This window comes from Syngnathoides biaculeatus, chromosome 11, assembly GCF_019802595.1.
Source record: "Syngnathoides biaculeatus isolate LvHL_M chromosome 11, ASM1980259v1, whole genome shotgun sequence".
Lineage (NCBI taxonomy): Eukaryota > Metazoa > Chordata > Actinopteri > Syngnathiformes > Syngnathidae > Syngnathoides > Syngnathoides biaculeatus.
The window spans coordinates 13632658-13650299 of NC_084650.1; the positions used below are offsets into that span (position 1 = coordinate 13632658).

Here is a 17642-nt window from a genome sequence, read left to right on the forward strand (position 1 = left end):
CAGTGCGATGCGCAGTCGACCGAACCGCTCGTTGCACACGTGAGGCTGTGCGCGCGGGAGGTGGCCGTCGGCAAAGTGACAGGTGCGCCCAAATTTGAAAAATGTGCTGTGGCCGGGTCAGCACATGCGTCCTTCATGCCGGTGATGCACGCACGGCCCGGTAATGGGTCACCGAGTCCTCTGCCGCGGATGCAATTTTCAACTTTTACGGACGCTTTTGTGAGCCGCGAGAGCCCCGTAATAGTTGGAATGCGTTCCATTTCCCGTGCCCGGTGAAAAGCGGAGAGCGGAAATCAGCAATTCAAAGAATGGATTTAGAAATAAAATAAAAAAATTTGCATTCATTCTCGCTCCGACCCAGCGCAATCCGCCAGGAGACCGGAGCTGCAGGAGACCGAGCGTCGCCGTTTTGACGAGATCTGACCCTAACCCTTAAAATTCACAGGTCAAAAACGACAAAATGGACTAAAATTGTCACATTAAGCTGCAAGAATGAATCCTGTCACGTCCGTCGCACAAGGAAAGCTCACTTAAGCGTGTCGGATGCTTTGAGTAAGCGCGAGAAGCCGCTCGTGTAAGACTGCATGACGGACGTGATGAAGGCAAGCAAAAAGAGACAATGAAGCAAATGTTTCTCCCTCTCTCGGGTTCCTCAGAAAAGTGGCGCTCGAAAGTACCGGCCGTCGATCGATTTAAGCGGCTGTGTGATGGAATCAAAAATGACGAGTCGTGAATATATTTATTCAGTGCTTTCTACACCTGCGAATGAGTCGGCGTCGTCCGACGGTGTTGCGAGGGATTATCCTGTTCCGAAAAGGGACTTTGCTGCCCGTGACAAAAATGAAAATGTCTCACTTAGGTTCGTGTTTTGATTTGGAATGAGATTTTTGGAGGAGTAATGTACTTCTTCTTCTTCTTCTTCTTTGCCTTTCGGTTTGTCCCGTTAGGGGTCGCCACAGCGTGTCATCTTTTTCCATCTAAGCCTATTTCGTGCATCCTCCTCTCTGAAACCAGCAGTCCTCATGTCTCTGGTCTTCCTCTCGCTCTTTTGCCATGCAGCTCCATCCTCTGCACCCTTCTACCAATGTACTCACTCTCTCGCCTCTGGACAAGTCCAACCCATCGAAGTCTGCTCTCTCGATCGAACCTTGTCTCCAAAACTTCCAACTTCCGCTGTGCATCTAATGAGCTCATTTCTAATCCTATCCAAGCGAGAACCTCAACGTCTTCATTTCTGCCACCTCCAGTTCTGCTTCCGGTTGTTTCTTCAGTGCCACCGTCTCTAATCCGTACACCATGGCCATCTTTATAGACTTTGCCCTTCATCCTAGCCGAGACTCTTCTGTCACTTAGAACACCAGACACCTTCCGCCAGCTGTTCCACCCCGTTTGGACCCGTTTCTTCACTCCTTTACCACACTCACCGTTGCTCTGGATCGTAGACCCCAAGTATTTGAAGTCGTCCACCCTCGCCATCTCTTCTCGCTGGAGCTTCACTCTTCCTCCTCCGCCCCACATAAATTGTGTTTTACTTTGGCTAATCTTCCTTCCTATCCTTTCCAGTGCGTACCTACATCTTTCTAATTGTTCCTGCGCCTGCTCCCAGCTTTCACTGTTGATCACAATATCATCTGCAAACATCATAGTCCAAGGGCATTCCAGTCTAACCTCGTCTGTCAGCCTATCCATTATTGCCGCAAACAGGAAGGGGCTCAGCGCGGATCCCTGATGCAGTCCCACCTCCACCTTAAATTCTTCTGACACACCGCTGTTCTGCCGCTCCCATACATGTCCTGTAACATATTTCTCAGCCACACTGGACTTACTCATGAAGTACCACAGTTCCTCTCTTGGGCTTTCTCTAGGTCAGGGCTCAGCAACCTTTTTGAGGCTGAGGGCTACTTCATGAGCACTGATCATACGTTCCTCCGCCTGCTCCCTGCTTTCACTCCATATCACAATATCATCTGCAGGAGGAGGAGTGCTATACAATCATTAAATAAATAAATTGAGTTTTGACCCATTGGGAAAAAAATATTTCTGGCTATTTTAGGATCGTTAGAGTAGCCAAAAATTGGACTCAATTAAGATGATTTACGTTAGACTTAGATTTGCTTTATTGTCAATAAACACACGGTTAATGCACATATTAAACATTAAAGTCTGCGCCTTTCAAAGAAGTTACATAGAATGACTTTGTGCATAGAAAATTTTTAAAAATCCACGGCAAGAAAATAATAATGTGACTCGTGATTATATCAATTTGTGTCAGCAGCATTTTAGCAGCAACGTAGCTTGTTAATTTGCAGTCCCGTGGGGGATTATAAATTCATATGACTCGAGATGAAAGCACAATTTAGTCCTCCCCAAAAACTTCTCGAGTAAGATTCTCGGGTTAGAACTCACCTCTGGTTTAGGGTTAGGTATAAGATTTTGGTTTAGGGTTAGGATGAGAGTTAAAATGATTTCGGATTAGGGTTAGGGTTGGGGTGTAGGGTTTTGAAGGTACAGTTCAGGGATCATAATTCACAACAACGGTTTGAGGTTATGGTTTAGGATTCGGTGGTTTGGGTATTCGGGTCACAAAGCTAAAGGTTTGGATTTCAGTTCAGGATTTAAAGTCAGGGTTAGGGTTTGTATCGGAACTCCGACTTGGTATGTCATTCACTCCATTTTTCCTAGTCGAACGTTGTGACATTTTAATGTATGAAAAGTGCGACATTGATCAAGTTTGATTGCCAAATATGAGCACATGAAGAAAAACTTTCTATGAGTTTAGAGGAGGATGTTTTTATTTTACACTTTTACACCTGAATGCTTTCTGACTTGAAGAAAGCGCTAGAAAAACAAAATCCCCGACGCGGTGTTTGTGCGTGTGATTCGCCGTACTGCCGAGTCATCGTGATCATAAACCGCCACCTCCGTGATTTGGTTTCATCTCCTCCATATTGGATGTCATTCCTTTAATCTTGCTACGCTTTACCTTTTTATGTTTTGTTTTTTTTTTTTTTTTTTTCCATCTACAGGCCTACATCCGTGTTCTGGACATAAACGAACATCGACCCGTCTTCCTCAAGTCACGTTACGAGGTGTGTGCAGGCTCACGGTGTGAATCGGTGTAAGATTGTTCTTGATGTAAAGAAAGGGGCAACGTTTAAGACTAGGTAACCGTTTGGGAAATGGTAAGGGTTTAGGATCAGCGTCTGGGGGGGGGGGGGCCCTGAGGTTTTGGTTTTGGGGTTTAGGTTCAGGGAATGGAGGAATTGTTGTGATAAATTCCGTGATTTTCTGGTTTCAGGTTAAGATTAGGGATGCAGAGGTTTCTCTTCACGCCACCAAAGTTGATCCAAAAATCTAGAAAACCCTTGAACCTATGTATAATACGCTCCCTTGATTAGACAAAAACATGGGGGATAAAAATGTGCAATATACTTTACAAAGTACAAAAATTGGGTTAGGGTGAGGGATTAGGGCTAGGATTCGGTTTTAAGGGGGTTAGCGGTTTTGTTTGCATTATAGAGTTTTGATTTATGAGTTTGGGTAGTAGCTCCATTTTGGGGTTTTTCAAGGATTTTCAATTTCGTTTGTGGTTAAGGTTTAGATGAATGGTTTGGGGGTAGAGGTTTTGTTTTGGGACGGTGTGCAAAGGATTTTGTTTGGAGTAAGGGGTTAGGATTTAGACGTGGTGGGTTAGGGTTTGCAATTATGATTAGGGTTTCGGGTTGATGGGTTAGGGGTCTCGGTTTAGGGTTATAATTATCCTTTAGGAATGGGGTTGTGGTTTGTGTTGAAAGGTTTTGAAAAAGCCAGTGAAAACCGCAACCCAATGTTCGGGTTAGGGGAATGAGCTTTTGTGACGATAGCGCCGATTTAAATGGTTTCTACCTTCAAGTTCTCACTGTCACTTTCACTGTCAGGTGAGGGTCCCCGAGGACACGCCGGCGTGGAAGGACATCCTGCACGTGGCGGCCCGCGACGCCGACGCCAACGGCAAACTGATCTTCTCCATCCACAGCAGTCTGGACCCTCACAGCCACAAACTCTTCCACCTGGACCCCAAGAGCGGCGTCCTGGCCACGACTGACAAACTGGACTACGAGACCATCCCTCTCCACACGCTTGTTGTCATGGTAGTGTCCACACTCTGGCACTAGGCTGCAAAGAAGTTAGTTTTTGGAGGCATATGGCTGTCCAAGATCATAGATTTTACACATACGCATCCTCGATGGGTTCTCAGTTGGACATTTCAGCAACCCAGTATCGTAGGACGCTCTTGTTTTTGGGCTCGCTCGGTTTTGTCACGTTAATCTAGAAGCAAGTTGAATGAATGCTGGGCTTCCTTTCAACTCAATTTATTGCCACCGACGGTTCATTATTTAACAACGCGACGACGTTTTCCGTCCCGTTTTAGGTGCGCGACCAGGAGATCCCGGTCAAGAGGAACTTTGCCAAGGTGATGGTTCACGTGGAGGACTGCAACGACCACGCGCCCACCTTCCTCAGCACCCGCTACGAGGCGGCCGTCTCCGACGTTGCGCCCGCTGGCTCCGAGGTGGTCCGCGTCAAGGCCCTGGACGGCGACGTGGGCAGCAATGCCGACATTGTCTACTCCCTTCATTCCGGTGAGTGAGAAAGTTACTTTGACTTATCACGACTCAAATTTATGAACTTTTTCACTTAGGCGATTGTTTTTCTTTGCTTTATGTTGTGAGTTTAGATTTGAGCTGAAACCAGTTGGAAAAGTAAGAGCGAAGGGGACAAAAATTGAGCAATATGAAATGAGAATACTCGCAAGTAGCTGCTGTAGGCCACACGTCACACCCAGACCCTCACGCGTTGTCGAGCCGACTCCCCCTCGTGATGTCCCTCGCTAGCCACGCCCCTTTGAAGCCACACATCCAACACACAAATATCACAGGAGCGCAGTCATTACACTATGTACAAAAAAAAAAAGTTTCCATTTATAATATTTTACCATGTTTTTTTTTCCACAATCCAGTGCTATATTCCGAAACAAGTAGTTTTTTGGGGGGGATTAATGGACAGATTTCGTGTGGGCAGCGTGCGATTGATTCCGCCTCAGTGATGGGGTCGATATGTGCCTTGCGACTGACTGGCGACCAGTTCAGGGTGCGGTCTGCCTTTCGTCCAATTTTAGCGCGAATAAGCTCCCGCACTCCTGTGACCCTTGTGAGGATAAGCAGCTTGGAAAATGGATGGATCTAACACTGCAAACATTGGCACTTAAAAATGTCTCTAGAAAAAAACTATATGAATATAAAAATAGACTTAGTAGAAAGTTGGGGCTTCTTTCCTGATGACATATTTTATTTCAGATAGATTTTGACCCGGCGGCACGGTGGCACAGCTGGTAAAGCGTTGGCCTCACAGTTCTGAGGACCCGGGTTCGATCCCGGTCCCACCTGTGTGGAGTTTGCATGTTCTCCCCGTGCCCGGGTGGGTTTTCTCCGGGTGAGCACTCTGGTTTCCTCCCACATACCCAAAACACGTAACATTAATTGGACACTCTAAATTGCCCCTAGGTGTGATTGTGAGTGCGATTCTTCTGTCTCCATGTGCCCTGCGATTGTCTGGCGACCAGTTCAGGGTGTAACCCCGCCTCCTGCCCGTTGACAGCTGGGATAGGCTCCATCACGCTCCGCGACCCTCGTGAGGATAAGCGGCAAAGAAAATGGATGGATGGATAGATAGATAGATGGATGGATCATTTACCAATTGCAACAAAACTGTTTATCATTGCAAATGAGAGCCCGTTTTATGGAGAAAATATGTAAAAAGAACTTTAAAATCATTTCAATTCCATTTAAATGGGGAAAATACACGACATAAACAATAAACGTTAGTCAAAGGTACGCCATCAAACGTCAGCCACTTAAGGGCTCCGGCAAAAGACGCCGCGACGGCACGCGGAAGCGAGTCGCCAGAGAGCTTCGCGATTGCTTCTCCCCGCTGCTCGTTTTATGTTTGGGATTTCCTGGGCTCAAACCAGCTCACCGTAGCTGTTTTATTGTTTCATTTGCGCTCCGGCGTAGAATGTCACGGAACAAATACCTCCCGGCTTCGGCCGAGGATTTTGTCTGTGATCCCGCGATGAAAAAAAAAATAAAGAGCCTACCTGGGTGTGATTTATGTGTTCGTTCCTGCACAAAACCTTCATCTTCTGCCGAGGTTATTGTTCACGCGACATTTTCTCCCAAATAATAATAATAAAAAAAATTAAAAAAAAACGGAGAAACGGTTCATGGAAGCGGGGAGCGTGTGGAGTCGCTTTACATTCAAGTGATTGATGACGGTGCATCAATACGTATTGTACAGCAGTTGAATTGTACAGTAACGGCGCACGATTCCGCTCCCTTTCTTCCCAATATTCTCCCAAATTTTCCCCAACCCGCTAACAATTGATCATCAACAAGAAGTCTTGCGAGAAATTCACTGAATATCCATTTGCAGTTTAATGAATGCACCTTTTCAACATTTTTGCACGCTATCCTCTGCTATATGCTGAAAAATTCATCCGTTTGTGTATTTCAAAATGGCGCCACTGTCCAATCGGAAAGTAGTAATTCACGTCAGGGAAGTATTGTTGGAGTTACACATCTTGACTGACGCTGAGATGTTTGTATGTCAGGGAGACGCTACGTTTTTAACGGAATCTACGGAGAGTCATCACCGGATCGAGACACTGGGTTAAACACGTCATCTGCGTCAGTGCCTTTCACACAGGCAAAGGCTGTGAAGCAGCCATCTTAAAACCTGGCGTGTCAGAGGCAAAACAGTCGTCAGCCCTGGTTTCTTTTATTCCCTTTCACACACGGGGGTGTCCGGTCTCCGTTACGCCTCTGATACTATCCCAGAAGCAGAGTAAATTTGTGTGAATATCATCAATCCTTTCACATGGGATGAGAACACGGGAAAAATTCAACTCTTGACACTTTCTTATCGTTCTCCCGCCAGGAAACATCAACAGCATCTTCTCCATCGATCGTGTCCTGGGCTCCATCAGCGTTTCCAAACCGACGGACCTTCAGCACCAGGACCCGTTCCACCTGACGGTGAAGGCCACCGACCAGGGCTTCCCTCAGCGTAGCGACATCTGCTCCGTCCACGTCCACGTCCGGATCTCGGACTACACCCCGCCTGTCTTCCACGACGAGGAATATCTGGCGGAAATCAGCGAACTGAGCAGCTTGGGATCACACGTGGTCACTGTGTCTGCCTTCAGCCCAGCCCCGGTGCATTATGGGATCGAAAGCGGCAACCCTAACGGAACATTTTACATTGACCGATATACCGGGTTGATCACCATCAGAAAGCTGCTGGATTTTGAGACCTGTGCCTATCACACACTCAAAGTTTTGGCATCCACCAGTTCTGGTGCCGTGTCCAAGGCGGCAGTTTACATCTATGTGATGGATGAGAATGATAACCCCCCCACGTTTGCGCGGGGCGAGTACACGGGGCACATAAGCGAGGCGGCACATGTCAATAGCCTCGTGACGTCGGAAGAAAACATGCCTTTGGTTGTCGAGGCTTCGGATGCGGACCGGGACGCAAACGCGCTGCTCGTCTACGAGATCTTGGAAAAGGAGGCCCAGAAAATGTTCAGGATCGACCCCAGCACCGGTGCCATCTCGCTAGTGGCGCCGCTAGACTTTGAAGGCGTCACTGAGTATCGCTTCAGCGTGCACGTGAGGGACTCTGGGAAACCGATATTCTACGCAGCGCAGCCCGTCCAGGTCACTGTGCACGTCCTGGATGTAAACGACTACCCCCCGCAGTTCACTGCCGCCTCCTTCGAGTCGTCCGTCATCTTCCCGCCGGTCCCTGGCACAGAGGTGACGAGGGTGGCGGCCCACGATGCCGACTCTGCGGTCTCATACAGCATCACCGAAGGGAATCTCCACAGCACCTTTTCCATTCATCCCACCACTGGGGTCATCGCCGTTAGCAACGTGTCGACGTTTAAGCCATTTTACCAGCTGTTAGTTACTGCCTCAGATGACCTTCACAGACACTCTGCCGTTGTCAGGGTGAACATGATCAATGTCACCAAGAGTGATCTAAAATTCCAGCAAAACACGTATTCGGTGAGCGTTTCAGAAAACCTGAACGGCGTGAAAACATTAGCGGCACTCAAACCAATCGGCTGTTACCTAAACGAGCCTCTGTCGTACTCCGTTTTGAACCCGATGGGGAAATTTGCAATCTCCCGGACCTCCGGCGTCATGGAGACCACAGGCGTGGCGTTTGACCGTGAGGACACAGACGCCTATGACGTAGTGGTGATGTTACAAGACGTCAGAACTCCACCAAGGACGGCAACCGCTCTTGTGAAAGTCTTTATAGACGACGTCAATGACAATGCGCCCGTGTTCCTCAACCTGCCATTTTCGATGACGATATCTGAGGACACAGAACCGGGAGATGTATTATACCAGGCCACCGCCAGGGACAGAGATCTGGGTGAAAACGGATCCATCATATACTCCCTGGAGGATGATTACGACTTCTTCAGGATCGATCCGGACATAGGTGACATCTCCCTTCAGAGGCCTCTTGATTTTGACGCTCTGAGCAAATACGTGTTGACCGTCCTGGCGGCAGACGAGGGAGATCCTGGTTACATGACTGAGGGACAGCTCAGTATTCAAGTCAGGAACCGGACTAACCCGGTTTTCCAAACGCTTTTGTACCCTCTGAAAGTCCCTGAAACTGTTCCCCCCTTCACCACCATCCTGCACGTACAGGCCAGGAATCCTGAAGGCTATCACCTGATTTACAACCTCGTGGAGGAAAATTCCTCCAAGCACTTTCACATCGACTTCAAGACGGGTGCGCTGACGGTCACCAATCCGCTTGACTTTGAGAGCCAGACCCTGCACGTGCTGACAGTGCGAGCCACCGATTCTGTGAGCGGTGCCTTTTCTGAGGCATCTATCGAAGTGGAAGTCGAAGATATGAACGATAACGCCCCCTTCTTCTCCCAGCAAAAGTACAACGCCGTCATTGCGGAGGGGCTCCCCGTCGGCTCCTCGGTCCTTCAGCTGTCCGCTTTCGACTTGGACTCCGGCAGGAATAAAGAGTTTACGTTTCACGTGTTGAGAACGGAAGGGAACGAAAGTGATTTCTTTGACGTAGACCGTCGGAGCGGATTGATTTTCACGAAGCAGGTGCTGGATCACGAGAGCACAAATCACTTCCAGTTGAAACTTCAAGTCGTCGACAACGGCAGCGTCGCCCTCAGCAGTGAGGCCGCGGTCTTGGTGACCGTCACCGACGTCAACGACAATCCCCCGGACTTCGTCAGCTCTCATTTCCAAGCTTCGCTGGATGAGTCAGCAAAGTGCGGCCACATCGTCATCAAGATACAAGCGTCCGACCCGGACGTCGTAGACGCTAATCGCCTCAAGTACAAAATCCTCTCAGGCAACGACGGACGCTACTTCAACATTAACGAGTCATCTGGGATCATATCTTTCGCCAACATCTGCAAGAGGAACCTGGATCCGTACTACAACCTTACGGTGGCCGTGTCGGACGGCGTGTTCCAGAAGAGTGCGCCGATCAACATCGACATGATCAGCAGCAACAGACACAGCCCGTACTTCCGACAGAGCACCTACGAGGCGGAGCTCACTGAGAACGCTGAGGCGGGTACCCGTGTGATCCGGCTGGCCGCCATTGACCCCGACGACGGGCCGTACGGCAGTGTGGACTACACCATCATAAACAAGTTAGCGGACGAGAAGTTCGCCATTGATGCTCACGGGCAGATCGTCACCACGCAACCTCTTGACAGAGAAAACCCGGACCAGAGGGTGATTGCCATAAAAGTGATGGCAAAAGACGGCGGCGGTAAAGTGGCCTTTTGCACCGTGAAGATCATCCTGGCGGATGACAATGACAACGTCCCGCAATTCAAAACATCCGAGTACCACGTCGCCATTCAATCGACTGTCAACAAAGGCTCGCCGGTTATTCAAATCATGGCATACGACGCAGACGACGGTAAAAACGCCGACATCACCTACACGGTAGATGAAGGGACGGGGGCGACGGAGGACATCATCGAGATCAACCCGTTCACCGGCGTGGTAAGCGTCAAGGAAAGCCTACTTGGCATGGAGAACAGGATCTTCAACTTTAAGGTGCAGGCCCGTGACGGTAGCCTGCCGTTCTACAACTCCACCGTCCCTCTACAGGTGAAAGTGCTCCCCCCAGAGATTCCCCTCCCGAAGTTCGTAGAGCCGCTGTACACGTTCTCCGCCGCCGAAGACACTCCCGTCGGTACGGAAATCGGTTCGGTGAAAGCCGACTCAAACTTGCCGCTCATTTACAGCCTGGTGGACGGCAACACAGTGGAGAGCAACAGAGACAAGGTGTTCAGCTTGGACAAAGAAAGTGGAACGTTGCTGCTGGAGAAGACCGTGGACCACGAGAGGACCAAGTGGTACCACATCGACGTGCTAGCTCAGGGGAATCACAACGGCACGGATGTGGCCTCGCTGGTGTCGGTCAGCATCCAGGTGCAAGACGTCAATGACAACCAGCCGGTGTTTGACGCCAACCCGTACAGGGCATACCTGGCGGAGAACATGCCCGCCGGAACCACGGTCATTCAGGTGACCGCTAATGACCCGGACACCGACACCAACGGTCTCGTCACCTACAGCTTGGAGTCACTACCCGACGACGGCGCCAACATCACTGACCTGTTCTCCATCGACGGTGATACCGGCTGGATTGTGACAGTGCGCGAGGCTGACTGCGAGGCTTCCAGGCTGCACCGTTTCCACGTGCTGGCCACCGACCACGGTGGTGACGCCAAGCTGTCGTCCAGCGTCCTGGTGGAGGTGACGGTCACGGATGAAAACGACAGCCCGCCGGCATTCTCGGAGGACGCCTACCGCGGCTCGGTGGCCGAGAACAGCCGCCCGGGCGAGGTCATCGTCTCAATGACGACCACGGACGAAGACGTGTCACTGGAGAACCGCCTTGTGACATGCTACATAACAGGTGTGTATATTTATATATATATATATATATATTCATTTATATTTTATAGATTTATTTTCAAAGAATAAGGGGAGGGAGGAGTGTCATTTTTTTATAGTGTATGCAAGCATCGGGTTTCAACTGTTTACCACAAAGACACCTGCCAATTTCACCCAAAGTCAGCTGGGATCGGGGATAGGCTCCAGCACACCTGAGACCCTACTGAGGATAAGTGGTAGAGAAAATGGATAGATGGAAAGCAATATAATTTCATAGCCAATATCATAGGAAGAGATTTTGCGGGTTAGATTCATTCATGCCTAGAAAGAGTACCACAGATGTATTATTTTCCTTGAGGATGCTCGTAGAAAGGTACAGAGAAGGTCAGAAGGAGCTACACTGTGTTTTTGTAGACCAAGAGAAAGTCTATGACAGAGTACCAAGAGAGGAACTGTGGTACTGTATGCGCAAGTCCGGTGTGGCTGAGAAATATGTGAGAATAGTACAGGACATTTATGAGGGCGGCAGAACAGCGGTGAGATGTGCCATTGGTGTGTCAGAAGAATTTAAGGTGGAGGTGGGACTGCATCAGGGATCCGCTCTGAGCCCCTTCCTGTTTGCGAGAGTAACGGGTAGGCTGACAGATGAGGTCAGACTGGAATCCCCTTGGACCATGATGTTCGCAGATGATGTTGTGATCTGCGGTGAAAGCAGGGACCAGGCGGAGGAACAATTAGAGAGATGGAGGCACGGACTGGAAAGGAGAGGAATGAAGATTAGCCGAAGTAAAATAGAAAAATGTGCGGAGGAGGAAGAGGAGGAAGGACAACTTCAAATACTTGGGGTCAACAATACAGAGCAATGGTGAGTGCGGAAAGGAAGTGAAGAAACGGCGCCAAGCAGGGTGGAACACTTGGCGGAAGGTGTCTGGTGTTCTATGTGACAGAAGAGTCTCTGCCAGGATGAAGGGCAAAGTTTATAAAACAGCGGTGAGGCCGGCCGTGATGGACGGATTAGAGACGGCGGCACCGAAGGAACAACAGGAAGCCGACCTGGAGGTGGCAGAAATGAAGATGCTGAGGTTCTCGCTCGGAGGGAGCAGGTTGGATGGGATTAGAGATGATCTTATTTGAGGGACCAGACAAGGTTCGAGAGAGCAGACTTCGATGGTTTGGACATGTCCACGGGCGAGAGAGTGAGCATATTGGTCGAAGGGTGCTGAGGATGGAGCTACCGGGCAAAAGAGCGAGAGGAAGATCAAAGAAAAGGTTGCACGAGATAGGCTTAGATGGAAAAAGATGACACGCTGTGGCGACCCCTAATCGGGACAAGCCGAAAGGAAAAGAAGAAGAAGATTTTAGGGGTTAGATCATTTAAAAAATTGTGTAGTGTTTATTCAATCAATCCGCCGCTGTTACTATTGTACCTCATGCCGCATCTGCCAGAGACTTTTTGGATCTGTCATCCTCGCGTCCCGCTGATGATTCGCCGACTAACCGTTCGGCTGACGAGACCAATCGAAAGTCCCCATTAATCGCCTCCTCATCGAGTGGCGATGTGATTTTTTACATTTTTTTTTTTTTTTTTTTTTTATGAGGTCACGATGAATCACAAAAAGACGAGCGCTGACAAGCGAGAGGCGGGACGTGAATACCAACCGTGTCCCCCGCAAGCCAGCGACAACAACAACAAAGTCTCATATTAATGCAAATCCTTTTGTGTTCACCCCCCCTCCGCCGCCGCCTAACCCCCCCCCCTCCCCCCCCTAGACAGTTCAACGCGCTCGAAAGGGGAGCTCACTGTCAAAACACACTTTTTTGAAAACGTGTAACCTGGGCAACGTCGGTACTGGAATTATTCATGAAGGCGAAGGTGTTCAAACACTCGGTATTAAAGTTGAGTGTAGGAGTGTTCGGTCATCTCGTGACTCATTCGCCAGTTCGTTAGAAAATACACATCAACGTCCAAACCGGCGTTCCCTCTAATTTTCGACGCGTCCGAGCGGACGCACGAAGGCCGTGAGCGCTCCGTCTGACCGCTTGTGAGCAACATCAGACGTACGCACTGTGGCCAGATCAGTCGGCGTCACCCGTTGAAGTTACATTCCCATCAGAACATTTTTAAGAACAATTTTCTGTTTTTGCTAACTTGCACTGAAAATGTCAACAAACAAACAAAAAAATACATTACAATACAAATACATACCAAGCCAACTATTAACCATAAATGTTTCTTTTTTTTTTTTTTAACCCACAACGATATCCCCGTCTCTTTTTCTTGGTGTAAAGCTGAATTATTGCTTGCAGAATATCTTTTGCAATCCACGTTGAAAGCCGAATGATGCTCCCAAACAGTTTTCGGGTTAATGTTAGGTTGCCTCCTATAATTAAAATACAGAATTAGCGTTTTGGGGCTGACGGCCGTGCTATGCTGAGAACGCCCGATCTCGTCAGGTCTCGGAAGCTAAGCGGGTTTGGCCCTGGTTAGTACTTGGATGGGAGACCGGCTAGGAGTACCAGGTGCTGTAAGCTTCTCTCCCCGGCTAGAATGCAGAGGGGTTGCGTCAGGGAGGGCATCCGGCGTAAAACTGTGTGTGTGTGTGTGTTTCTTTCGGCTTGTCCCTTTCGGGGTCGCCACAGCGTGTCATCTCAGATGAACGCATATATATGTTTGGCACAATTTTTACGCCGGATGCCCTTCCTGACGCACCAAACCAGTGCTCTAACCACTGAGCTACGGCGTAAAACTGTACCAAACAAATATGCCTTCATCTGAGATGACACGCTGTGGCGACCCGTAACGGGACAAGCCGAAAGGAAAAGAAGAAGAAGAATTAGCTTTTTGAGCAATATATCGTCTGTGCAAAGGTGGAATTTTAATATTATACACCGTGTCATCCTGCACTTTGTGCTTTGGCTTCAGACCCGGACCTTTCGCACTCAAATAAGAGAAAATCTCGTCCAGTTTCACCACTTTTTCTTCTATTATTCACATACCTCGGTGTTTGTAATTATGAGCGTACCCCTTTAAAATGAAGGGGGGGCGTCAGGCAAACGAGGAAGTCGAGTGTGTGGCCCGTGTGCCCCACCAGCACCTTTTTGTGAGTGGCAAAACCCGTCAGGCTGTAGTTGACTGCGCCGGATCAGTTTTCCTCTGCGCTGAGAGTGTGCGACAATTGCGCTGTTGCGCAGCTTAGCGGGAACATTGGTCCAAACACTTTTGTGTTCTTTTTCCACACAAGCGCAAGTTCAAATATAAAGAACGAGTTGAAAGGTCATCGGGCACGAGGCGAAAACGGAGTTGCGACCAACCACGTGGAGTCGCATGCGGCGAAAGATTTCTTGATCTGTTATCGTTTTGGCGATATTACCATATAATTCGACGTGATGACAATAAAACATAGCTCATTGTTTATTAAACTTGTCTTTTGGCACGAAAGCAGATGAAGAAACCACAATGCAAAACTGCAACACAGTCAACAAAAGGGCTGAAAGAATAAAACACGCGGCGTCGTGAGTAGAATTGAAGCCGAAGCAAAGCAGCCATTATCTGTGACTCCAGCCGAGTCTCTTTAATTGAGTAGAAATTTACATGAATAATAAATGTCAGCGGAATCTAAACAAGCTCGCAGAGGGCCAAATACCTTCAAAATATTCATGATATGTATGTTTTTCACACATTAATGCACTGGCGCTCGGAGCGGAGAGTGGAATGCGCGAGAAGCGACGATGCCTTCCGCAACGCCGCTTTAGTGCAATGACTTTTCATTTTCCTGCATATTTTTTTTGTACTGTCATTCACTGCTACACAAAGGAAAATATGATGAGTATTGAGTAAAATGTAGACATTACTGTATGCCAACTACCTCCTCGCGCCGCTCGAAATCATCCCCGAAGTCCTGCGCGCCGCTGCGTCATTGACGGTTCTTCGCCGGCCCGCAGATGGAGACCGGCTGGGCCAGTTTGCCGTGATCCATCGCGACGAGGGCGAGTGGGGTTTGATCGCCAAGGAGCCGCTGGACCGCGAGGCCAACGCCGCCTACGCGCTCACCATCACGGCCACGGACGGAAAATTCCAGACGCCCGTCGGCGTGCGCGTGGACGTGCTGGACTACAACGACAACGCGCCGCAGTGCCAACAGGTCATAACTTCGCCCCATTTTTTAGCACTTCAGAGATTCGCCTCCAGTACATGCTCGATACTCATGATGCGCATTGAATAATATTCATCTGGTTGAAACATTATCGCAGCATTTTGGGAGTTTCAAGACTTCCTCTGTGACTTTTTAAAAATATTCTTTATCGAAGGTCACGTCGACGTTGCGTGAGAGTCGATCAGTCAAAAAGAGCTAGCTTTCTTTCTGGAGCGGGAAGTACACAAAGATATAAGACAAAGCGCTCGTTAATAGATACTTTTCACGTGACTTTTGTTTACGACGCCCGCTGGACGGCAAAACTACAATACAACACGCGGTTTTTTTAGTGATCTTTTTGTGAATATTAGCTCGCTGATAAGCGTGTTCCGCGCTTTTCATTATGGAATTTGATTGTTTGGTTTATGGTTGTAAGAACGTACACGTCAAGCATTTGTTTACCTTTTCCTGGGCATTCAGCTAATTGACGGCGGTACTCTCCACACTTGTTACATATTTTTACGGAGGTCTTTGGGCTGTCGGTATTCCCACTAGCACCCAGAATGAAAGTTTGCTTTCCAGGTTTGCGGTGGATAACGTGTAGCTGTCGCTAGCCATAGCCTTTAGCCGCACTTTTGCTAACTCGCGGGAGCGAGCTGTGCCGATCGCTTTTTTTTTTCGAGCGTGACCGCCGGCCCCCGGCTGAGTAACTTCTCGCGCAACACTCGGTGAGTTGGTAGCGCAAACTACGCGGTCTCTGACCATCTCATCGCGGTTTGCGTAGTTACAGTCTTTAAGCAACAGCTTGAGTTCTGTCACAAAGTGCTCAAATGACTCAGAGTTACCTCGCGCCTTCTCGTGAAACTTATATCTAGCAAATACATGTATGGGGTTTGTTTTCGGAGCGAGGTCATCAGAGAATTACCGAACGGGTCTTCCAAATGGACCATGTCCTAAAGCGGCTTGAGGAACGCAAAGTTGTTGTCTCAGAGTGGCAAATACAAAAACCTGATCTGAATCCCATCGAAAATGTGTGGGCAGATCTGAAAACGGAGTTGCGAGCAAGGCTTAGAGCAGTTCTGTCAGGAGGAAAGGGTCGGGATTCCAGCAGAGTACTGTCAGAACCTTGTGGAAGGTTACCCAAAGCGTTTGACCCAAATCATGCAGTTCAGTTCAGAAACGCTCATCCATACTAATGAAATGGATGCAACCTTTTTGCCTCAAAGAAAATAATACTGTATGAAATTCTCTAAGAATTTCTCTCTCTCATTGAAGAAAAAATGAAATATTTCTTGTGATCCTGACTGACGTGAAACAGGGGAGGTTTAGTCTGATTTGACTTCAGACACGCAGATAAAAATGAAATGAAATGAGAGAGACATTACTAGATCTTGCTATCATTATACGCATTATTATTTCCAGATACGGAATGCTACGAGGTCGGAAAAGATAATATCGCGATGCGTCCTTGTCTCTCCGTTGATACTCGCTAATCGGGTGTCAATACGCTGGCTGGTTGATGTCATTCTGTGTTGAAGGTGAGACAATACTGCAGCTCGTGTTGTGATACAGTATCGATATGTTGACATCGAGTAACAATACTCTCACTTGGCAATATAGTTAAGGGGGAAACAAGTATCATGATTCATCGTTTTGAAGTATGTGCCAGGAGTGGGACAAAATATCGTTTGTTTTGATGTATTGGTACCGCACAGAGAATGGTAACAGTACATCAACTTCAGGTATCGATACTCTGGTTAGTTGAAATATAATGTATTCGCTCAGGGTGGGGAATACTATGTATATCTTGATATTATGATACAGCTAATGGTATCCAAAAATGTTCAAGGGCTGGGAAAATACGATCTTAAAATCACAATATGATGTTTTAAAGTATTACAGTGGATCGTTACATTTCAGGGAACCGTATCATGTATGCTAACAGTCAGCATGTTGTGTTTTTTTTTTTAGCTTATGTATTCGGAGGATCTGATGGAGAATTCTCCGTCCAGCACGTTTGTGCTGAAGGTGTCGGCGTCAGATGCCGATGAGGGCCCGAATGCTCAGATCTCCTTCAGCCTGCACGGCCCTGACTCAGACCAGTTCCATCTGGATCACGTCACCGGTATGTACCAACACAGAGACCAGACTCAGCTATTCTGGTAATGGGAGCATCGAACACGCTAGCTTGTCTGGTCAACCAAGAAGATTTTTTATTTTTTATTTTTTTTTTGGAACTATTGGGAAATTTTAGCTAACCTTAGTAAGGCTATAATCCCAATTTGTGCGGGTGAAACTATCATCAAATATATTGGTTAGCCCTGGAAACGCGATAATCAGATGCAGAGCCCCGGGTAAGGCTAACGTCAAACGTACAAGTTAGTGCAAGTAAGCAGAGGTTGGACCAGGTCAGTCCTTTGCAAGTCCTGAGTCTTTGGCCTCAAGGCCCATGTCAAGTCTAAAGTCAAGACATGAGAGTTCAGAGTCAAGTCGT

General features: G+C 48.2%; 1 protein-coding gene and 1 pseudogene across 2 annotated transcripts in view; both read left to right on the plus strand.

Annotated features, from left to right (window-relative positions):
- fat2 (FAT atypical cadherin 2) overlaps positions 1-17642 on the plus strand; it is a 106802-nt gene that overhangs the window by 44173 nt on the left and 44987 nt on the right. For both annotated transcript variants that reach the window (XM_061834547.1, XM_061834548.1), the window contains exons 9-14: positions 3027-3089; positions 3918-4130; positions 4412-4622; positions 6976-11037; positions 14958-15157; positions 17120-17273. In XM_061834547.1, the coding sequence (XP_061690531.1) occupies positions 3027-3089; positions 3918-4130; positions 4412-4622; positions 6976-11037; positions 14958-15157; positions 17120-17273 (4903 nt within the window). The remainder of the gene's footprint in view (positions 1-3026; positions 3090-3917; positions 4131-4411; positions 4623-6975; positions 11038-14957; positions 15158-17119; positions 17274-17642) is intronic.
- On the plus strand, positions 13429-13547 carry LOC133509274 (5S ribosomal RNA; annotated as a pseudogene).